The following is a 24,896-nucleotide window of genomic DNA, read 5'->3' on the forward strand; positions in this document are numbered from 1 at the left end:
TCAGCGATGAAATTGCACTGCTGTACTGTTCTCTGCCATGCTCAGACACCTGTGAGACTCGAAACAATGACTTAGAAGGAGTCAGTTTACTGTGATCCCTTGTCTTTACCTGAGGATGCAGACCTAGCTCCAAGAGCTGACTTTGCTCTGCACACGAATGGGTGACCTAACCTCGAACACAGCTTTCATGTGAAGGCTCCCAGGGCTCTCCCAAGACAGTAGCCCTTCTATTTCCCTACAGAGCAGCAGTGCCTGTAACTTCTCAGAGGCCTGATCAACACCAAGGGCAGCACCAACCACAGCTGCAGACTCCAGGATCCTCAGAGCTCTCCAGATTGTGGGTATGTAACTTGTGTCTAATGAAAGTGCAGCCACATAATGAGTATCATTAACGTTACCTGTCCAGGCTGTGTGCGAGAGGTAGACCTGAGTTATCAGCCTGTGCCTCCCAGGGCCAGGATTTCGGAAGTCAGCTGGTTTAGGATGGATTAGCTGTGCTTGTCCATCTGGATACAACACCTAGAGGGGAACAAAAAAAAAAGAAAAAAGAAAGAAAACAAAGGAAAGACAATGGGGATCTGCACAGTAGAACAGTGTCATTACTTGGCTGTTTTCTGTTTGACTTAGGAAGGCAAGACAAGCAGAGTTTAGCTTGGAGCCTGGAGTTCAGCTGCCCTGGATATAACAGCCACGTGCTACCACTCAAACCCACAGCCCAGGTGGAAAAAAGGCCACACAGACATCAGCTTCTTCCTCTACACTATAACTGAGGTTTTTGTTTCTTTGTTAAGCAGTGATGCTGCATATTTTACTTGGAGCATACCATTCCTACCTCCTCAGCTGCATCTAAAACAAGTGATTCAGCAGCAGGAAGAAAACATGGGAATATAGAGAGACAAGAGTCCGTGTATTTTTGTGCCACTTGGAATAACTCCTCCCACTAGACCAGCTGGAAGCTCACCAGCATTTATTGGTGTCCATACCACGCACAGTGCACGTGGAAGCACAGAGTGACATCCAAGTGCTCAAAGCAAACTCTCAGAACTGCACCCAAGTCAACTCTCAGCGCACTACAGACAAACCAGTTTCTGAACGACTGGTCAAAACACAGAAACACAGCATTGTTACTAATAAAGTGTATCATTATTTGCAATCTAAGATTATTGACATCCTTAAAGACACTCCCCCCAAGACATAATCTTGTTTGCATTTATGTCAAATGACTTCTTACCTGAACTTTAACAGTTCCTTGGGGATCCTGCACGTGTTCCAGAGTTGCATCAACATCCAGTGCCACAACCAATCCTGACGTAAACCTCAGAGGATTATCAGATTCACCAGTAGGCTCAATGATATTTGCAGTGGCTCTATGGAGCTGTTAGGGACAAAGTGATTGGCAAAATAAGGAAATGGAGAAAAGAAGAAAGAAAAAGAATTGTAATTACTACTGTTCCTAACACAGATGTGCATAAACTTCGGATTTATTTTTTTTATATTACCAGGAATTACAAAGTTTTCCATGTTTTTAGCAGTAGTCCTGAGGATGCTAGATAAGAAGACAAAGAAGAAAAAAATAACACTTGTGTCTGACCAAGACCCTGAATTCTAAAAGCTTCATGGTATATTAGAAAGCAGTCAGATGCCGAGACAGTCCACAAGGATATTGCATTTTAATTTTCTGTTAAACCAACCTGCTCTGGAAGAGGAAGGTGGAGGAAGGTACTTTGCCGCAGTGTTGTCTGGAGAATCTTGACCACTTCTGAAGGCTTAGACGTCACAAGTCTGGGCATTAAGTCCAGCAATTTATCTACAAAACTGCCTTGCATATGTGGGAGCTCAGAGATGAAACATCTGTGTCAAGAATAGATTAAAAACCAAATATATTTAACTTTTTCCACAGTATTGTTATTTTCAGTCAAGCTACTTAATCCCTGTACTTGGTTATAATGACAGAATTAGATACCTACATTCTTCTTCTGATGTGTCTCATACATAAGAGATGACTTTGGCTACTTGTGTTGGGACCATGCCTCGTGCTCAAACTGACACCATCAGGGGCTATGTGGTATGGGCAGCAGGTCAAAGGAGAGGATTCTCCCCCTCTTCTTTGCCCTCATGAGATCTCACCTGGAGTACTATTCCCAGTGTAAGATGGACAGAGGAGGCAATGAAGATGCTCAGAGGGCTGGAGCACCTCTGTCACAAAGACAGGCTGAGAGAGTTGGGAGTGTTCAGCCTGGAGTGGAGAAGGCTCCAAGGAGACTTCACTGAAAATTTTCAGTACTCAGAGGGGGCTTATAAAGAAGACTTTACACAGGCAGATCATGATAGAACAAATTGGAGTGGTTTTAAACTACAAGTGGGAAAATTTAAATTCGATGTTAGGAGGAGATTCTTCACTGTGAGGGTGGTGAGGCACTGGCACAGATTGCCCAGAGAAGCTGTGGATGCCCCATCCCTGGAAATCTTCAAGACCAGGTTGGACAGAGGTCTGGGCTAGTGGAAGGTGTCCCTGCCCATGGCAGGGCAGTTGGAACAAGATAGTCTTTAAGGTCCCTTCCAACCTGAACCATTCTATGATTCTGTGATTCTATGATTTTATGACTCAGCAGGGAGTTGGATAGCTACTCCAGAGATACAGATATCCTTAGTTTGCTGAGCAGAAATTTACTTCTAGTTCTCACTAAATTCACATTTATTATAAGCTTGGAAATTGTGGCTAGTTAACTTATAAGAAAACGGAACCAAATATGCCCTATCCTAATGCCCAGCTGGAACTGGAGAATAGAACTGTTCATTTCCTGTGTATCTTTTCCTCACACTGGGTCTCAGGATCAGCAGAGCTCATCACTATTTCACAGAATCAGAACCATAGAATGGTTTGGGTTGGAAGGGACCTTAAGGTCACATATGGGAAGGGACATCTTTCACAAGAATCAATCTGATCATGCAAATTGACACTTAGTACATCTATTCTCCCTGAAAGTAAAGGTGACTACTAAGAAGTGGCAAAAGCAGTAGACAGGACCAGGAAAGATACTGCAGAATTCTTGTCTGACTTATTGCTACATGTTGAGTACATCAAGGGTAATCTGCTTTTTACTAATCTTTGAAAGGTCAAAATGCTTTCGGGACTCCAGGAGACAGAATAACAACAAAAAACCTAAGAATTTATCAAAACAGCATCCACTCAAAGTAGAAAAACCCATATGAAAAAAAAATCAGCTATTCTATAAAAAATTAATTCAGAGCACATGTTTCTGAAGTACCAGCATAATATCCCGATGTTAAAGACCTCAACTACAAAGGTTCTCCTTGCTTTATTATTATCCCATGACAGTTCCTAATGTAGGACAGCAGGGAAGGGAGATGTGAAGAGACAAAAAACAAAGTGAATATGCCCTGACGACAATGGTGGTGGGACTTGGTAACATAAAGTGAAGACGCAATGGAGTTTGTCACCTCTGAAAGGAATCCACTTCTTGGAGGAATTTTTCACACATCCCAAAAAGAGGTTCCACTCTGTAATGAAAATAATATTCCCTGGTTTACTTCTAAAGATAGAAAATAGCCTCTATGGCTATACATATTTGGTGGTTTGGAATCCCATTAAACCTCCTAAAAACAGGAAGATCTTACAGTGTATCAACCAAAAAAGTGTTCCTCACTTATATATATATATATATATATATATATATATATATATATCCCCCTCTCACAAAAAAACCCCATTTGCATAAGGCACTAATTAAGCTCCCAAAGCCACCGTTAGAAAATATTCATTTTCCACCTAATAAAACAAGAGGTTAAAAGGCAAATATATTATGGACCTCCATGGTAACATAATAAATTGATGGCAACAAACCTGAAACAGAAGTAAACTAGGACAGTAATTAATTTGCTCTAATTCTACCAGTTGGAGTTCTCATTCTATAACCACGTCACTTCTTTAACTTCATCAGCCAAAACAAACCACTCAGAGCCTCTCATGTCCCTAAGCCTGCACAGGAGCAGTTTCTGTCTGAGTCACACACAGCAGTTGCAGATCAGTCAGGAAGGCAATACTTTCCTGATGCTAAAATTTCAGCAACGAATACTTAATGAAACAAATATGTTTGGTGCATTCTTTTGATGCATGACTTTTTCTCATTTAAACAGGTCCCAAATATCAACTCTACAATGTTTTTAACCTATTTATATGTTCATAAATGAGAGAACTCAACCCCCAAAACTCATCTTCCCAATATTTTTGTCATCTAATTCAGGACTGTGTCCCTACAGATGCATCAAAGGCAAAATAAGCTTCTTTGTTCTGAATTACTCTAGCAAATGGCATGCTGCCCTATTATGTTTCTAATTTATGCTTGCTGTTTTTTTAAACAAAGCTTAAGGCCAGTAATCTTAGAGGTAACCCTAAGAAGATCCTCAGAGCAGGTCATCCTTACCCTCTGGTGGTGCGGGCAGTCACTATCAGCTGCAAGGCCTTTGCTTGCAGTCTCATGTGATGAATAATGACCACCTGTCTACTTTCCACTCCGCTGTACATGAACTCCATCTTGTACGTTTCTTCCAGGATCTGCCAGACAGACACCACACGGATAAAAAACCATCAGACTGTTCAGCCCCGGTACAGCCATGACCACCAGATTCTGGTATTTTGATCTCATAATGAGGAACACACAAAGCAAGAGGAAGTGCTCAAATTAATACAGTTGAGTTCGGTATGACTGTGCAGATGCCAAGAACTTTGAAGTTATTTAAGAGGGAATAGTCCCTCACCTTGCATTGATAGCAAGTGACCTACATTCACCATCACAACAGGAAATACTTTCCAGCGGGTTCACACACAATTCAAGAGGGCACCCAAGACAAACATTTCAATCAGAGAAGATTTCAAAAGCTGGATGGCTTTTGTTCCTACTGATCAACAGCAGAGAAGGCTTTAATGCCCTGCAGTACCTGTCTATTACATCTTAATTACCTAAGACTCAAAATATCAGCAGAGTTTCCCAACAGATCCATGAACCTGCTTTTACCCTAGATTTACTACCAGATTATTGAATAGCTTGCTTCTTTATCTTTTCTTAGAGCTCAGCTTCAGTTTTTCCAGGATCTGATCCTTTATACATCACAGAATAACTCAGATTTAATGGGCCCTCCGGAGGGCATCTAGCCTGGTTCCCTGCCCAGAGCAGGTCTCATTAGGTCCAGTAATTCAGGACCACATCAAATTGTGAACACTTCCAAAGACAGGGATTCCTCCCACCTCTCTGGGCAACAGTATTTAACCATCCTTACGGAAATTTTCCCTTCATAGCTGATCAAAATTTCTCATAATTTGCCAATTGTCCAGATTAGTTTGGCCCTGTCTCATTTATGTCCTGATACAGTGCTAGACAGAAGTAAATCCATCCTGAAGCCTGCTCTTCTCCAGGCTGGACAACTCCACCCCTCTCAGCCTTTCCTTGCAAGTAATGTGCTCCAGCCCCTAACCACATCAGTGGCCCTCTGCTGAATTTGCCCGTTTGTCAGCATCCTCCTTCTACTGGGGAGGCCAACACACAATATAGCCCTCCAGATGGCATCTCCCTAGAGCTGGATCATTTCTCAAACCAAGTCATCCCAGCTGCAGATGGCAGCCTGCAATGCCTCATATTCAATGTACTGAATATGAGGTTCCCACCATCCCAGTTCCCCAGTCTGTCCAGACCAGCAGCCATTTCCTCCAGCATATCAACTGGCTCCTCAATTTGCAGGACCCTTACCATCTATTTATTCAGCAATCCTGCAAGTCTGGTGAAAAAGAAATGATGGGAAACTGTATCCAAGTTTTGTAACTTCCACTGCCTTCCCCTCGTTCACAGCACCAGTCTCCTCACCATAGAGAGCAGTATGGTGATCAGCTATAATTTGTTCTTGAGAAATGCATTTTGGCTGTTCTAAGTAGCTTTGTTGATCTTGTTTAGGAACAGCTTTTAAAAGTATTTTGTGCATAACCTTCCCCAGGAAAGAGGCAAGGATAAGTAGTCCACAGTTTTCTGGATCTTCTTTCTTACTCTTCTGGAAGACAAGTGTGGTATTTGCCTTTTTACAGTGGTTATGAACTTCCCTCTCTCACCGCTCATCTTTTGAAGAGAAGATAAATGACCCCAGTTTGGGGAACTAAGATTTACTTGGACAGACTATGGCAGTGGAAGGTCAGAAGTGTGTTATTGTTCCATGGCTAACAAAAGACGACTACCCAAGGACTGGCCTCAGTGCAGGCTCAGCTGCTTCCACTCTCACCTGTTTTGCTGCAGCAGATGCCAACGCATTCTGTTTCAGGTACAGGGGAGCTGCCACATTCCACAACTTCTCCTGCAAGGCCTACAAGAAAAAAACATGAAATGAAGATAAATATCCAATTCAGTCTGAACAGTTAGTTGAAAAAGCATGCCAAAGCCTTCTTTTGTGCTTTTAAATACAACACAGAGAACCGAGGCCTTCAAAATAGACAGTATTCTGTAAAGAAACAGAGATACCTATAAAACTAGAAAATATAAATGAAGTTGAGAATAATATTAACAAAGCTGTGAATGAGAGAAGCCAAACTCCTTGTACTTCATAAAGACAACCAACAGCCCACTTGTTATCAACCCCCTGAGACCAAGGTCGGGCAATCTCAGAGAGCAGGCAAAAAGTGGAAACAATAACAACTGTCTCCAGAAACACACTTACTTCCATAGCCACGTTTCTGAACTTTCCTCCGCTCCAAAGATGCTGGAGTTACAATGAATATCGTGTCTAATTCAACCGCTGATATTGCTATTTAAAAAACCCAAAAAACCAAAAACCCAAAACCCCCCCAAACAAACAAAAAACTAAAAACAAACTAAAACCAAACAAAAAAACCCCCACAAAACAAAACCAAACCAAAACAAACCCAACAAACAAACAAACAAAGTCCCCAAACAAAACAAATCCCACCCAACTGCTTACCATACTCTATTTTCTTTTTGCTTTATATTTAAAAAAATGTAGAAAGCTTCACTGGATGGTTTATATCAGTGCCTCTTTTTTGAAAGTGCCTGTCCTTAGACACAGCTATGCACAAGGCTGTAGCCAAAGCTCAAGAACATACAGACTGTATCCTTCACCCAGGCTAGCCCAAGAATCTCAGTTAACTACCCCTAAAGTCACAGGGTATGTAAAGCCTTTAAAGGCATGGAACCTTTTGAGCCTTGAGAGGCTGGGAAATGAAGTTACTTTTTCCCCCAGCAGCTTTTTTTCTGTTGGGAGAAGAAGCAACTGGAAAGAAATTTACTGAAAATTTACTCGGACATTCAGATTCTCTGCAGTACTAGAATTTCTAATTGCATTGTTTGGGTAGAGGGTGTCCCTGCTTGTAAGAAGGGGTCTAGAATTAGATGATTCTCAAAATCCCTTCCAACCCACGATATTCTGTGATTCCTGATACTATCAGTTACTTTTCATTCCATGCACGTTACTGATTCCTCTGCATCACTGATCTATTGATTGTTCTACAGCTCAAGCCAAAAATGGCTGATGCAGCTTTTTACCCTTCTTCCAAACAGAGCACACCTCTGCCAGATGCAAAAACTATCAGGTTCATTTCAGTCAAACCCTGGAGAAGGGCAACAAAGCTATCTCTAAATGCGAGTCCTCTGCCTGCACAGCATATTTCACTTTGGATTTAGCTGGATTGTACTGAACTGTACCACTGCTCATGTGAAATACCTTTGGGTGATAAATATATTCCGAGGATTTAAGGCCTGCCATGAGATATGCCAACTGGCAACTATGCATTAGCAAAGCAACTGAAATCCCTCCTTGGTTTTATATAAAAAAGCTTTCATTGAATCCCTTCTGGAAACCTGTTTGCTGCTTGCTTTAGTTCTTGCTTTATTGTGTGTAAGTTACACTCAAACACCAAAGACCGACAAGAGACTAATTTATATGTTAGTGCCACCTTACAGCCCTGAGCAATCTGATCCAGTGGAATGAATCCCTGACCACAGTAGAGGTGTTGGAACTAGAGGGTCCCCTCCAATTCAAGATTTTTCTATGAAGTAAAAAATTAGGTCCTGTTTACAGCAAGAAGCAGACTTTGAAAAGGGGCTTTTGCAAAGGGCTGCTGCAATGGTGTCTAAGTAGCCACTTGTCCTGCTAATACTAAATAGATAGATCATTTCAGCACTACAAAAGAAAGCATGACTGATATTTAGCTCAGTCAAGCCTTAAGAACTCCTTTGGCACTGGTGCCAATAAAGCTATCTGGAAATCACCCTCTATAAAAATGGCATTCATACCAGCAGTCTAACAACATTCCAGTAGCCACCAGCAGGGAAAAGTTACTCTCTTAACACAGTTGCCCTCAGTGTGATTTCTGTCAGATAATAAACTCTGCACTGACAAAATGCTCATGAACCAACATAAGCCCTAGGTACAGCAGCAGAGGTCTGCATTGGCAAAGTTACTGCATAAATTATTTGCCACAGGAGGGAAGCAGGATTATCAGAAATGCACAGAACCTGCTCTTTCATCACACATCATTTTTCAGCAAGAACATCAAAACATGAAAGCATGCCACTGTGATGGACTGGGGGGCATTTTTGAAGAACAGCTCAAAAAAATCCAGATAAAGTCAAACCTTGATGAGGAGCAGCTGACACTGAAGGTAAGTTGCAGTGAAATCTGCCATCCCTGCCAGTTCTGACTGCAGCTCTCCAAGCCTCTGAAGATCACTGAAGCATGTGAGGAAAAAAAAGAAAGAAAATAATGTTGAGACAGAGAACAATTTAATCCAAACACACTCAGAAGGCAGTGACAATAAAGCCAGCTATTCCTGCTGCCTGCTTTTATTAGAGCAAGCACCAGAAACAGCAGCAAAAGACACTACAAACCAGTTTGCACCTTGGGACTCGGCATGTCCCTTCCTCTGGGAAGCTGACACCAGCACAGCAGTGGAAGCAGTAAGTCTGTCAACCCATATTACTCTGCAGCCCCATGGGAACCACACAGAGTGGCAGCTCCAGATTTAACTTAAAACACTCCAGCCTTCTACAGCAGCTAACGACCCATTTGTGTTACACTGCTGGGAAATCAAACTATTCATGTTGGCTAAGAAAGGTTGTTTGGAACGTGTCAGGCTCCTGCAACCAAGTGTATCTGAAACAGAGCTGCCTTTTAAAGCCAAGCTAGCTACTGATATTTGCCCAACTAGATGGTGTGTGTTGTCTGGTATTTCCTGTAAATCATACAACAATATAAGCAGCTTTTAATATTATAGAAAAAAATTGTCAGTTAATTGAACCCAAAAGGCTTTAGTTCTCTACTGCTAGCCGTGTTTTCTTAAAGTGCTTGTTAAAAAAACAAAATTAGTTTTTCTTACAGAACTGAAAATAGGTTGGGTGATGTGGTTTCAAGATGTGTCTTTTCTTCTCTACACTCTGCTTTGATCCAAAGTCTATAAAGATTGTCACTTTACTTCCACATTTCCTACTGTGTTATTAAATTTTTTTTTCAGATGAACATTTTCTTCTGTTTATTTTAGATTTATCTTTGCATTTAGGATGCAATTCTGAAACTTTAGCTCTGCCAAACTAGAGAATTGCTGAGCCCTGAGACATTAACAAAAATCCACAAGATTATCTGCATAATATGCAGCCAAAGAAAATCTTTCCTAAGCAGAGAATCATAGAATCCTTTATGTTGGAAAAGACCTCCAAGACCATCCAGTCCCACCATTAAGCCAGTATTGCCAAGCCCATCACAAGTGCCACATCTACATCTTTCAAATCCCTCCTGGAATGAATACACCACATCCTTGGGCAGCCCTTTCCAGTACTTGACAACTTTCCATGGAGACATTTTCCTACTCCAAACCTCCCCTGGCACAACGTGAGGCTGCTTCCTCCTGTCCTCTTCCTTGTCATTCAGGAGAAGAGACCAGTCCCCCCCTGGCTACAGCCTCCTTTCAGGCCGTTGTAGAGAGGTAAGTTCCCCTTGAGCCTTCTTTTCTCCAGGATAAACACCCCCAGTTCCCTCAGCTGCTCCTCCCAGCTCCATTCCCCTTCTCTGGACACACTCCAGCACCTCAATGCCTCTCATAGTTGAGAGGTTGTGCTTTCCTTCAACAACAATGCACCAACAGCCAAGTCACCCTCAACCTTACACAGAGAGTCCATTTCATCTTTTTCCAGAGAGCAGAGTGAAGAGGAGGCTCCTAGGTGCTTTATTCCCATGTCACAATCCATCATAACACATTAATGGGGAACAGGATGTCTCAGCTAACAACTAGGCAGATATTCCATTTCCCAGTCTTATACAGGTCCCCCTTTCACCAATTCTATTTCCTTAAATCTTAAACAGATTTCAACATCCCTGTAAGAAAAAGAAAAATATTCTTGCGTAGATGGAGAAACTAAACCACAGACATATTTGCTAAACAGCCTGTCTTGCATTTCTAACCACACTGCAGACTGATACTCTCCCCCAGACTCTGCAGCCAAAACCCTGAGTCCCAAGTAGACACAAACTCCACAAGGTCTGTTATTTCTGTGGATGACAATGATAAAGGAGGGGGGAGTTACGTTCTATGACAAAATCCATTGCTGTGAGCTGCTTCTATCCTTCTGCTCTCAGCAACCAAATTGCTGGTGCAGGGATATCTTGCCCTCTGCAAAGTAACCTTTAACACTTTTCTTGGCTTTGTCCAAGTCCTCCCTCTGTCTTAAGAGCAGCTGGTTTCATATGATTTCCTGGGGGGCAATCCTATCAGGAAAAAAGCCAAGCCAATAATTTCCATCAACTCAAAAACTGAAAACAGTCATGAGAGGTTCCCGGACTTTCGTACCTGAGAGGTTCTGGATGCTTGACCTAGAAGTTACCTGTTTCAAGTGTTTAGTGTATTAAATGCTTTGAGACTGTATTTTAGGCTGGCACATAGCAGCTGCAAAACAGCTGAGGACAAACCTCACAGTTTCCACAGCTGGGTTTTCAGTGAGGAGCATACTGTTTACTCTATGCTGCAGATGGGTGTGACAGTGATTCACAGCAACATACACACAACAGAAGGCAGCTATTTTGAAGGAATAAAAATAATTAAGCTTTTTTTAAAACTCCACATTCCAAACAAAGCATTTTGGATTGTTTTTCTAACTCTTAAAATAAGGCTCTTTTGCTCTTTTCAAGCAGAGGAATCACACTGAAAGGATCCTTTTCAAGTGTTTTGTTTGTGTAAATCAGTCTAGAGATGAAACGGAAGAGGCAGCATAAAACCCACACTGAAAAGCAACACCATACACCCTTATCTATACCGCAGCAGACAGCAGCATGCAAGAATGTTTTCTATTCCTGGAAAAGCTCTCTGATTTGAAAACTGATGAGGAATGCCCAAGTCCTTTGTAAGAGGGACTGGCAATGAGAACCAAAAGCACCAGAAGCAGATCCTTTCCTGCTGAATGAAAGGCCACAGGACCCAGAAAATACAAGAGCAAAGGGGACAAGACCTTCGCCTCTCCCCAAAAAAAGCAAAACAAGAAAATCTTGTGCATGTCCATTACAAATAATTTGATCAAAATTACAAGGACACAAAACTAAGAATGAGACACAAGGCTGTTACCCACAAACCATAAAAACAGAGTATATTCACAACAGTCTCTAAAGGAAGGCTCAAGCTAAGCGTTGGACAGCAAATTGCAACATATTCGTATTCACTCATATTCAGAAGCAAATCCTATCACATCCTTCCATAAACAGGGCAGCTTGAGGCCTTACCGGATGGTGAATTCCAGCAGCTCCTGTATGCCCCGTGGGTCGAGGTGCTGAAAGTTGTAAACCCTCTCCAGGCTCTGATGAAGGAACTGTTGGGAAGGATCTTCATTTGGGGTAATACTGGGAGACACAGCAGAGGACACTAGCTTTCTACCTGGCAACTAAGCGAGAAGGAACACACACAAACAAAAAAAAAAACCAAACAAAACAACAACAAATAAGAGAAAATTCTAACACTACAAAATGCTGACATATATTTAACAAGAAACTGAGAGCTCCAATTCATTTCTCAAACACAAAATTTATACCAAGGCTTTCAAATCTGCATCTTTCTCAGTTAATCCTCCCCATTTTACAATCCACTTGCTCTAGAGATCCTCAGGTTAAACTTTAAAATCCCTTTGAGGGAAGCATCTTCCTTATCTATTAACTTCGACACTGTGAAGTCAAGGCAAGTCCAAGACTACACAAACCACCACTAATTTTATGAGCTGTCATAAGACTTACAGCCAACTTCAATCCCACCCATACTTCCATGCAGGAAAAACATGTTTCAAAGCAGAATGGAACACATTTCACCCATGAATAAACTGTTCAGGTAGGACACAAGTGAAATGTTGGAAGATCAACAAAGGCCTTTCCCATACACACAGTCAGAGCTACAGGAAACTACCAGGAATACTGCCCTTCCATATTCTTACCTAACCAGCAAACCATGTACTATTCTCACTTGAGAGCAATAATGTTACTGTTCTCCCCAAAATATTACAAATTCCATATTGCAACAATTTAACATTTGTCTCTTCTGCCTTAATGCACATTTCAGTATTAATTCCCGTGGTGCACAGGAGAAAAACCTTTAAGAATCTAAATGTTACACACAGACAGACATGAAATACACTGGCAATATTTCTAACAGGTGTCAAAGTCCAAAGCAAAGCAGTTCAACTTACTCTTAATGGAGGGACCAGGTGAGAGAGACTGTCCCGAAGATAAGCGTAATGTCTGAATGTATGGTCAGAGAACAGGGCAGGCATTGTTGGGCAACTTTTAGCAGCATTAAAAATCAAAACCAGAACAGCAATGTCTATTGCAAATGGATTGTTAAAGAAAAATAAATAACAGCAAGAAGAACTCCTTGGGGATGGGAAGTTAAAACAACAAGTCAACAACCTTTTCTTTGATCAAGATTTGTCTAGGAAGATCTTTATAGTTGGAAAATGCTGAGCAAAACCCAAAGACACAGCTGTCTGAGCAGATGAAAACCGAGCACAAAGTGCAAACATTACAGGGTGAGCCATACTGGAGAAAGGATGTTACTGCCAACATGGGATGGCTCAGAGGCAACACAAAGGAAAGGAGCCAGGGATCCCAAACACAGAGCATGTGCATTAGGTGGAGTTTCACTCTTCCTCACAGCTTACCCTGTGCTCACCAGTTTGCACCACAGAACCACAGAGTGGTTTGGTTGGAAGGGACCTGAAAGACCACTAGCTCCAACCCTACCCTGCCATGGGCAGGGACACCTCCCACTAGACCACGTTGCTCAAGTTTTTTGGTGCCTTAACAGCATCCAAAATTACACATTTACTGCCAAGTCTTTGAAAATTGCTGCATTACCTAAGATGCCCTGAAAAAACATCACTCTACACAGACTTTAAGCAGCCCAAAGAATCAAACATGGAAAGATAATTCTGAAACAGAAAACACATTTTCACAGTCTGAGACCTGCACAAATAGAGAGCAGCCAAAGGCTTTTGAAATTAGCCCAAAGGCTGACACCTGCAACAGGGCTGATCCCAAGCATAAGCTCCACTTCAAATTTCCCAAGGGCTTTGAAGCAAACAAAACAGTGTTTCTACATATCAGTTTACATTGGAAACATACTATTCAGGTTTTCCTCGGCTTCTGCCTCACAGGCCTGTCTTCACATAATATGCCTCTATAAATTTTGGTGGCAAGTTACTTCCAAAATATTCTCTAACATAATATTCTCTGGTTCCTGGCAGGAAGGCGCACTGAGTTAAATAACAGCATTCTTCCCCCTGCAATGTTCCTTTAATTCTCAACTCACAGGACAACTTTACTCAAATTATTACTAAACCATGTAATTACAGATTAATTTCTCTCCACCTGATTCTAATCCGTTTCAATTCTCACAAGGCATTCATTTAATCTGTATAGAATTTCTGGTTGACAGCCTGTGACTGGTGAGAAAAACAAGGAGCAGCTTCTAGAGGAAGGTTCCAGTCCAATATGTCTCAGCATGCATCAGAAATAACATGTTCTGCCATCACACAGAAGGGAAGAAAGGGGAATAACAATGGAAAAATGCATTCCCAAGGCATCTTCTGTTTGAGGAGAATGGTGTATCAATAATGGTTTGTATTCTAAAGCACTGGAAGAGCTAACATTAATATACGGATTTCTGATACTGAATTGTTTCAGAAAGATGAAAAATTCAAAGCATTATGTAGATTCAGGCACTGCTGTACTTAGAGATGGTGATGTTTTATAAACTGCACAGCAGTGAGCATAGCAAAAGTTTTACCTAAAAAAAACCTGACACTGAAAAACATTCTTCTTATTTAAAAGTTAATGCGTCTTCAAAATTAATGCAAAGTAGACAAATGTTTTGACATCAAAGGACTCATCTGCAAAGCCTGAACCTGGACAAATTGATTATTCATCACAGCATAAAAAGATGAGTATTATAGTCCACTGGTACTTATGAAAATGGTTCCACCTAACAGTTTTCCCATCACTTAGTAACAAACTAAGTGCAAAGGGATTCAGAAATAAGCACAGGATTGTTTGTCTGTTACAGTGAGAAATGGGTGAAGTCACAAAATCATGAATAAAATCTACTACAGTCAAAATTATCAACTGGCTTCATGAATAAAGATACAGGCTGGGTCATCCATATCTGGTTCTGGAGTGTCAAAGAACGGATGTGTGCTCAGCAGCTCTGGGACTAATGGAAGGACCAAAGTGGGATGCCTGCTTCCCAGGAACTTCAAGCATCTGGAAATACACAGATTGAAATACATGTTAGTAAACAGGCACATTTCAAAATACAACATTCTAAAGCATTACTACCTTATGTTGCAGCAACACTTTTAAACAGTCAGCAAGAAAATTCTGCTGTCCAAGTTTACTGTTTCTTTACAGCTGACCATTTACATTAATATTTTATAGGATTCAAGGAAACTGAAAGGACAAGCAGTAATTTTTTTTTTTTTATTTAAACCGTCCACAAAATAGTTAACACTTGGAGTTACACAATCCAGGAAGCTTTTATACTAAAGAGAAATGGATGAGTGCATTTTTTTTTTCTTCAAAAATAAGGACGATAGGAGGTAAAACCCCAAACCCTCAAACTCCAAAAACAATGTAAAAGTACACTGGAAGTCAAAGCCAGCTAACACAAGTGTTTCCAGTAATATCTAAGAATTCCATCTCAAATCATGTGTTTAGAGCACCATTCCCTTTATTGCTTCCATTAAACAACCAAAAAAATCTGACGCAAAAGTTCCTTCCTTTTACTTAGACAAAAAAATTCCCCTGACAGCACAATGCCACATGGACCACTTATCCTATCTGATACAGTCAACTGCTGGTAAATATTACTATTTAATACAGTGCCAAAGGAGTAAAAACACTTGTGCAGAAGAGATGAGATTTTAAATTGAAAACTGAATTAATCTTTTCTGTGAATGCATTGAGTGCCAGGAATAGGAAGGCATTTCCAGGAGTGGTCATCAGCTCTGCATTCCCAGTGCAAGTATTGACAAGCAAGAAAAATACAGAATTTCCACACCAGTCATCAATTAGTATATATTTACAGAGTAACAGGATGCACACCTGCAATACCTGTTACCTCAGCAAGCTCAGTATTTCCTAGCACCTCGCTTACTAAAAAGAAGAGGAAAGTAAGCAGACACAAAAGGACACTGAACACACTCACTTCCATATGGATTCTCTGTCTGTGGGATACTTGGTCAGGTTTTTCAGCAGCTCCACCAGTGCAAGATGGATGCCTTCTTTAGTTGAAACATTGGTGCAACACAACAGTTCATGAAGTGCTTCCCGAATGTCCCTCGAAGAATCCTAAAATAAAAACCCAACACAGACACCACTGAGTGCTGACAGAAACAAGCCTGCATACATGTTTACTTTAAAAGTGGCAGCCTCTGTTCCTTGGCTGAGTTAATAAAAGAGGTCCATGAACAGCAGTGCCTGTTTCTAGTTACCAGAACTAAGATGAAGTGACAGACCAGGCAAGTGCTGCAGGGACTCCTGGTCTCATCCCCCTATGTGCTTCCTTTACTGGAATGAATGGGAACTGCTGACCTGCTCAAGCAGAGCAAAAATCACTACTTGGTCTGGGTGATATTGTATCCTTGTAGTAACAGAAAAAGAAGGTGTTGGGCAACTCAGTAAAACAATCACCAAAGACTGCTTTAGCATTTTCACAGCAGCCTGTTATTGTTTTCAACCCAGGAAGCTCAATTCCGCAGGCTTTCAACACAGTCACCAGCCTACAGAGGGTCTGAATAAGCACTGAGATGTTAACGGCTGGACAGACCAGAATATTCAGCTGAATTAATTCCTTCTGCCAAAAACCACCTTGACATTCCATATCCATGTATCACCACATTCCTTGCTATCAGCATTTGCGTATTACTGCTGAACACATTGTGAAAAATTGATAGGATACAAGAACTGGATGCTTTCCAGTGGTGGATTTTGCCTTTTCTAAATTATAATTTGCTAAGTATCAACAGCTCATTCATCACTGTCTTACACAAAAGAAAGACCAATCCTCTTGTAAAGGCTCTTAACCAACAGCCAACACATTTGAATGATCCAAGGCGTTTTGTTGGTCAAAGACTGACTATGACCACAGAGAAGACAAACTCTAAGGACTGGAATGACCACAGACATAAAATACTCCAGACCACTAATAAAACCCACCAGAAATGTGGTACACAGACAAACAAGGCAGAAGACCATGAAGGGACAGAGATGAGCACAACTCAACAGAAACTCAGATCAAGGACAACAGGGAAACAAATTCCAAAGTCTGATCAGAAGAGCAAGGAGTACCTGGTATAATTATTCTGATAAAGTGAAAGCAGTGGGGTGAAAACAGAAGTTACCCTCAACACCCTGATCTTCCATATTTACACTGCTGGAACCAATTTAGGCACCAAAGTTAATGGTATTTTTACACATCCTTTACTTTTGCACTGGAAGATGGATTTTACAGAAAAGCACCAAGCATCTCTCAGAATCAGATAAATCCACTAAAATGTTAGTAATTCTACACTTAAGCTATCCCAATGCCTGATAATAATTATGATAATACAAACCACAATACACACAGGATTTATCATACATGGTAAGGCAGCACAGAAGAGCCCAGCCTAACCAGGACATTTTCATATCTCAGTGCCCAGGTAGGTTCCCAGCTTAAACAAAAGTAAATAACGACAAAAATATGAGCTAAAGCTCATTGTTGCATTTGCAAAGTCAGATCATATTCCATAGCATTTGTTACAGACTGATAAAATAGGTTTAATTAGTTTGCTACTTCCTGAGGCACAATTGAGAGTAGCAACTACTGTCCTGGGTCAAAGAAATAAAAGGTGAAGAGACTGAAACAGTGAATTTGCAGCACCTCCCAAGGCACCTCCCAAAAGAAGCAGGAACATGCCTACCACAAGCAGCAGATTTAAAATAATGCCTCAGGGTCTACAGCTCAGCAAATAAATCAGGTCTGAGAGGAAGCAGTTTGACACAGTACCATTCATACAGCCAAAATCTCTTCCCAGATCAACCTCATCAACCAAGAGGAGCAGCTGACTCGTGCTATTCCCTGAATCCTGTCTGAACACTGACTGGTAGGATGCTGGTTGGGAAAACTCAAAATTATATGGCAAAGCACACTGACAAACACTCTAAACAGAAAAATGGCCAGCTCTGCTTGGTAAGCAAAGGTGTAGCCAAAGCAGCTGAGTCAAGGAAGGAGAAAGAAAATGAAGCTGCATGCAACATGACATGCATAGAGTGCTGGACCACAACACAAGACAGAAGGAAACACATGGAGGCAACAGCACAGTGATCAAAGGAAGAGTTTTTATCTAAAAATTGTCAGTTTCAGAAGTATTCTGCTGTCTTGGTGCTACAAGCTACCAGGTTTTAGGAACCTTTGGCAGTGTTCAAAGAGTCAAAAAACCCAAAAAAAGGGTGGGTTTGCTCTCAGAGGAAGGGACTGATTAGCAGTACATAATTAAGCACCCCAAAGCAAGCAGGAGAGCAATTCTTGCCCTCTTCAAGAATTTCTTACCTCCAAGACAGCTAACACAGTATCCAGCTGGTCTTCCCGTAGTGTGATATTGTTGGAAATTTTTCTCATTGTGTGTATTGACTGCAATCTGACCTCCTCAATTTCATCATTAAACATGTCAACCAAAAAATCCAGGCATTTCTCCGCAAAAGAAGGGGAAGACTGAGCCAACATACACAGGGCTTCAACCGCAGCGATTCGAACCTCTGTTAAAAGAGCAGCAGGGAATTAACTGTAAATTAATTCAAACTGTCTGGTTTAAAAGGACATTCACCCAACAGCGAGGTCTTGTACTATTCAAGGGCTGGGCTATGGAAAGGAGATGCTAAGGAAATGCTGAGGGTGGCACTGGGGACCTTTTCACAGGCAAATCTTCAAATCAAGTCTCACTTTTGATACAGACACTGCTGCTGCCACAAACATCTGCAAAAGGGACCTGCAGTGAAAAACAGGTCTCCAACCCATCAATAAATACTGCATATTTCACAGTGTGTTTTGCAACCATAGCATTAACACTGGTGTCTTAAGTAAACTAATTTAGTTAATTAAACTGTGGTTGTTTTATTCTTCTTGACATTTTAATTGCTTGGAGCTTTCACTGCATTTTTAACTTGCTACGTAGCACTTTATGTATTGCTGAAAGGCCCCAAGAGAATCAACGTTTTGGCAGTTAACAGAACGGAAGTCTTCTGCTTTCTGATTTCAGATTCCTCAAAGCAAAGGAAAAAGGTGCCACCTAAATGTTAAAATTTTTTGAATTAAAGAAAAAAAAGCATCAGAAAGCATCCTGAGTGTACTTATGCTGTAAAACACTGCAGGAATTTGAAGAATACCCATATATAACAAGGTTAGGCAGAGATGAGATTCTCTTCCCTATAATCATCCTCACTAGCTTCCCTAACATTTATGTGCTAGGATCATAAAAATGGGAATTAATCTGATGTCTTGCAAACATTGTTGTTTAAAACATACTTCTAGTTTTCACTCAAATTAGCTCATCTTGAAAACATGTATTTGAACTTGTGTGGAGCTTCTAGGCCTATTGTTCCTAAAGAAGACATCTGACTCCTGAGGATTCTGATCAAGTACAAAATGCACAGACAGCAAGACCCCTGCTTGCTCAGTAATGAAGCTTTTGTGACAGCTCTGAGTCTCCATGGTCATTAAGATCTAGGTATTAAGAGAAGAGAAACATTTCGCCAATACTGCTCTCATAAGCTGACACACTAATTCTGATTTAAGTTACAACATGGAATTCAAGACATGAAGCAGCGTTGCCAGACAGGGAGAGCTCAGCAGTATTTAAAAATGCTGCAGTGGATAGAGAGATCTCTGTATATTTCACATTTGTTCATTTTATCTACATTCCTCAACAGCATCAAACTGACACAAGACCTGTGGCACAAGAATCTGGAGAACATGCTTCATTGGGACAAGGGGCTGAACCAGTGAAACATTTTTTATTGTTAGTCAGGAAAAAAAAAAAAAAAAAAAAAAGGGGTGCACTTTCAAGCTTCAGGGAAAATTCAGCTACTGCTAAAATGTGCATTTATTTCCAGAACTCATGGAACAATAAACCCACTTTTACAACACAATCTACAACAATATTTTTGTTACAGTGGTTTTGTACATTTTAACTTAAACTCGTCTTTCCAGTAACATTAAAGGCAAATTAAAAAATAATATTCAGCGTTTGGAATTTTCATGGTTGATGCAAATACCCCTCACACTGCACCAGGGGAGATTTAGGCGGGATTTTAGGGAAAACATTCAGGTTGTCAATCACTGGAACAGACTACACAGGGAAGTGGTACAATCACCATCCTTGGAAGTGTTCAGAAATCATCTGGATGTGGCACTTAGGGACATAGCTTAGTAGTGGACTTGGAAGTGTTAGGTTAGCATTTGGAATCAATGGTCTTAGAGGTATCTTCTGACCCAAATGATTCTATGAATTTCCTTCCTGCTACCAAAACACCAATTTTGAACAGCAGCAACTACCTCTGCCGATTTATGGCCACATGCAACTGTTAAACTTAAGTCGACAACAACAAAAAATAATCCCAGTGGGTTTCTGCAGACCAGAAGCAAACCACTTATTGCCATACATGTTACTAAAAATTTACCACTTATAGGAAGCTACTTGCTTTTGGCTAATCAACTGAACATTTCTACCCAAAATTCTGTGCAACACTACAGTACCTTTGAAACAACTGCCATATGAGAGATCACAATGATGCTTATCAGCCAACACACATCTCCCCCCTTCAGCTATTCCATGGCCAGTTAATACTTACCATACATCTCATCTTCGAGGCCATGAACAAAAGCCCCACAAGCTCCTGATTCAATCAAGTTCACAGCACCAGTGTCAATTTCCTCTTTGGGAGCATCATCTCCCCACTTTCTGCCACTTGAAAACTCCCCAGAGCTGTAGAGCTCTTTGGCTCGTTCGTGTGCAGTGCGCTTCCTCTGTCCAAGAAAGCATTTCAGTTACAACCATGTAAACTCCAAAAGATGATTGAACAACATATTAAACTGGATCTGAAAATAGATGTAGCTGGAGGCTTAGACAATGACACATGCAGGTGCTAAAAAAAGCAAACAGTATCTACTCTTCTGTGGCTATTTCTAACTGCCAGTAACTCTTTGTAGTTTTGATGTAGGGAAAGAATAACAACAAATACATTTTAATTAACATACTCTTAGACATCCCGTGTAAAAACAGCCAAACTGGGTCAGAACAAAAGTCCATCTAGTTAGGAAGTCAATAAGTGATCTGCAAAAATGCTATCACTGTACAGTTCAACTTGTTAAACTGCAATTAAATACTTTAATGCTATCAATACTATCCAGAGTTCAGCCATGTGTAAAATGGGATATTCATTCAGTGTGCTTGCTAGTCTGCCTCCTTTCCCCAAGCACTCTAAATAAAGCTGTGCAGCAGTTTCTTTAACAGCGTTTACAAAGGAGCACACAAAAACCAGCAGCTCTTCACCATTCTTTTGTAGACAGAAAAAAATTAACATAAATTTGAGCATGTTACTGAAAAATATTGTTGACAGGGGTGAGTAGTCTTTAGCTACTCATGTTTCAAGAAACCTTGATGTTTTTTGATCAGATCTTGCAGAATGTTTCCAAGAGACTGCTCCTAGAACTAGGATGCAATCTTTCTGTATACAATAAGCAAAACTTTTAGCCAAAAACTATCAGAGCACCACAAACGTTTACCTCTCAGTTGTTGCAAAACCTGAATTGCCTTGACCTGTTTCTTACATGCTTGGTTAATTAAATCTAAAACTAACAATTGCTTCATTGACTTCAGTCAATGAAAACCTGTCATCATCAATAACTCTCAGCAACCCTCAGATAAGGACAAGGCAAACAAGCAGACTCAATATTAACCTCTTGTATATACTTCTTGTGTGATTTTAGTACCTACACACAGGAGAACAAACCCAAACATTTACATACCCTCAGATCTGACATGAGCTTCTTGTCAAGGGTCTGCTCCAAGAAATGGGAGCTAACTTGTTGCATAGAACCCTAAAGAAAAAAAAACATCCAAAGGAAGAAACGAGATTATTCTAAACTGCACCATATAACTTCCTGACTTATCCCAACATGGCATCCAATCTTATCCCCTCATTCTAACAGCTTTATGCAATGAACTTAAGCGAACTTAAGAGTCAGAACATCTTATTTTCCCACTGAGGGCTTTTCTTGAGTTCAGTTGGTTCACATGTCCTGTGGTAAAGAAGTAGGGTCAGGGAATCATGACAAGGATTTAGTTTTTTCTTTAATGCTCAACCATCTACTCTCAAGGAAAGAATCACTGCACATTTGAGCTGAAAAACTGCTGTTGGGTTTCCTCAACCTCCCTCATTTCTTTCACCTCAGAATTTTGGGAGAAATTTACACATATGGTTTTCAACATCCTTCCATTTTTTTTTCCAAATATATGCAAAAAGTCAAGTAACTTAAGAGAAATTATTTTCTGCTAGAGAAGAAAATAATGCAACTTACCAATAACTTCGCAGCTTGTACTCTTACAACCCAGGAACCATCACTAACCATATGGCAAATTTTTCCAAAGGCATCATCAACCAAGCGAATTTCTTCATTAGAAGAAGGAATCGGGACAATGCTGACATAGAAAAATCACTTTGTTGATTGTATTCTATACTGGATGGCATCAATATGAAATAACTATGCTGAATCCCTATGAATGTGTAACAAATACCAGGAACCAAAACTTTATTGCACCAGTGCATTCTCACCAGGCATCAGCCATTTTTTACACATCAGTTTCCTAAGAGCTCCTCCTCAGACCTACCAGCATGAAACTCTCAGGATTAGGATCATTACTTGGCCAGTACTTTGAGGACAGTGCATGCAGGACATACCTTTCAGGGTAAAGTTGACTGAGGACCCAAATCAGCTGAACTGCAGCACTGCGCACTTGTTCGTAATCATCTGCCAACAGCTTGCAGGCCTGGAAGAACATTCACACAGTCCAATATACCTGAAACATCTCCACCTGAGCTGTCATTCACTTCCCACAGCATCCTTACCACAACAGTTAGGATCAATTAAAAATCAAGATGAATCCAGTCTTTCCTGCTACTCCCTAGTATTTCCAAGTTTGATCAGGCAGACTAGATCTAATCAAGTCAATCAGGCAAATGTCATAAATTCCAGAACTGCCTGTAGTATGCAAGAAGGATGAAATGGGAGTCTGAAATAGAACTGATTTGATACAGGCTGCAGCTGCACAGCTTCACTGATATAACAAATACAGGCTTCATGGGTACTCTACAAGGAACGGGGGTTTAAGACTTTCAGACTACAACTGCCAGATGACAGGAATGACTTCATCATGCCTTGCCCTTCCCATGAACACCTCCCCAACAAACAATACATAACAAAGCATATGCTTTAGTGCATTTAAGCACAATGGATGAAAAATACTCTTATTTCCACTGTCATATGACAACAAGGAATATTGGCAACCTAAGTGTAAAATACCCCTCCTCTGCTCAGCGCCCTCCTCCTCACAAAACACACTGCCAGAGAATTCAAAAAGAAAGATATGCAAACAAGCACGAAACAAGTACAAGATTTTACCTGACTATAAATGGCTTGCTGTAACTTTAATCCTCTTTCATGAAGCTGTAGCTACAGGAGAAAAAAAAATGCAAGAAAGTGTAAGTACAGGTTTAAGGGACACAGACTAAGTTTTCATCACTGGTTTTCTGTTTGAGCTGCTTACATTTCTTGATTGCTGCTATAATTTAAAAATTGCATATCTTGACCATAAGTATTTTAAATAATCTTCTTCACTTCAGTATAATTTTTAGCTTCATGGTCATTCATACTTAGATTAGGGAAAAACAATTTATACAAATACACTGCCTGTTCATGCTCCCAGCCTGCAAGTAACTTGTTCATGTTAGCCATATTCAACCAGAATTAAAACAGATAATTAATTACTTTACTACCATTCCTGAAACATGGATCCAAAAGCAGCACTGCCATGTAAATCTTTCCATTATTGAACCACAGGGACAGCAAAGTTTTTTTAGAAGGATGAGTAAATACAATTTCCAGGAGAGGGAGATTTCAGAGAGATTCAAATGCAATCTGATCTCCTCAAATGCATCTTCCTTCTTTCTTTGAAGTTTAATAACATTAATTCAAAGATCCTTGTTGACCATGACATTAGATGGAGCATTGTTATAAACTTAAGAGTAACACAGAAACTTCTGTATCCCCATACACTCACAGGCAATTCACATTGAGAAATATTTTGAAATGCATGGTCTTTGCTTGCATTTCTGCAAAGCTAAAAGCTTCTGAAGGGTCCCCACACAAAAGACCCCAGTACACAGTATATCTCACGAACAGTTAGAGAATGCTAATGAATGTAACCATGAGGCAAAACATAAATGTTTGCTTTAAAACAAACAAAATTATTTCTGGACTCATCATACAGGTGTCCTATCATAAGCAGATACCTATTGCATTTTGGAGAACTAGTGGTTTATTGTTGTTCCAGTAACCAATACTGAATCAAGAAATAAATTTGTCACTAAAAGAAAGCCTATCCACACTCAAAAGAATGAACAAGTTGAAAAGCTTCTTCAGCTATAGCTGAAACAGAAGTTATGAATTACTCAAATGCTCTTTGAGATCTCATGTTTTTCTAATATTTCAAGACCTAGCTTATTTTTTCAGGTAATTTTGATACACTAAACAGGCTTTTACTAAGTTAATTAAAATAATCTCTAAACCAAACCTCTTTGGATTTGTTTGCAGCCCTCTCTCAGCCTCCTTATACAACCCCAAACCATTTCTTCCACAGTACCAGCTACACTTACCATGGCTTTTATAGCTGCAGTTCTAACTCGAGGGTCCTGATCATTAAAATGATCTCCTATTATCTTCTGGACATCTTTGGCTGCCTGGCTTTCAGCCTCTTTTGCAACACCTTTTTCCACTGGGCCAAGACAGCCAATTAGCTGAAGACATTTATTCCTCACACCATGAGAAGAATCTGTCAGATGCTGTAGAATAAAAGACGAGCAGATGTAACTGGATTCTTATGGTTCTTTCAGCCCTTTGAAACATCATGTTATGTTTCCTAGCAATTATTAACGTTAGGATTGTAATAGTTTGTTAAGAAAAATGAAAATAATTTAAATACTGACTACCTTTCTGTTTTCTTGTGGCAGTGACAAAAGTTCCCTGGCACAGGGAGGCCTCCTTA

General features: G+C 40.4%; 1 protein-coding gene across 2 annotated transcripts in view; it reads right to left on the minus strand.

The window, feature by feature from the left end:
* Positions 1-24,896, minus strand: part of INTS4 (integrator complex subunit 4) — a 32,216-nt gene that overhangs the window by 3,433 nt on the left and 3,887 nt on the right. For both annotated transcript variants that reach the window (XM_014887358.2, XM_088159225.1), the window contains exons 5-22: positions 24,508-24,693; positions 23,255-23,305; positions 22,534-22,622; positions 22,154-22,274; positions 21,602-21,673; positions 20,425-20,599; positions 18,128-18,333; positions 15,743-15,885; positions 14,684-14,799; positions 12,729-12,862; positions 11,779-11,936; positions 8,651-8,744; positions 6,286-6,366; positions 4,446-4,576; positions 3,463-3,522; positions 1,692-1,851; positions 1,232-1,375; positions 399-519 (exon numbers count right to left, since the gene is read on the minus strand). In XM_014887358.2, the coding sequence (XP_014742844.2) occupies positions 399-519; positions 1,232-1,375; positions 1,692-1,851; positions 3,463-3,522; positions 4,446-4,576; positions 6,286-6,366; positions 8,651-8,744; positions 11,779-11,936; positions 12,729-12,862; positions 14,684-14,799; positions 15,743-15,885; positions 18,128-18,333; positions 20,425-20,599; positions 21,602-21,673; positions 22,154-22,274; positions 22,534-22,622; positions 23,255-23,305; positions 24,508-24,693 (2,242 nt within the window). The remainder of the gene's footprint in view (positions 1-398; positions 520-1,231; positions 1,376-1,691; positions 1,852-3,462; positions 3,523-4,445; positions 4,577-6,285; positions 6,367-8,650; positions 8,745-11,778; positions 11,937-12,728; positions 12,863-14,683; positions 14,800-15,742; positions 15,886-18,127; positions 18,334-20,424; positions 20,600-21,601; positions 21,674-22,153; positions 22,275-22,533; positions 22,623-23,254; positions 23,306-24,507; positions 24,694-24,896) is intronic.

Source organism: Sturnus vulgaris, chromosome 2 (assembly GCF_052056855.1).
Source record: "Sturnus vulgaris isolate bStuVul1 chromosome 2, bStuVul1.hap1, whole genome shotgun sequence".
NCBI classification, from domain to species: domain Eukaryota; kingdom Metazoa; phylum Chordata; class Aves; order Passeriformes; family Sturnidae; genus Sturnus; species Sturnus vulgaris.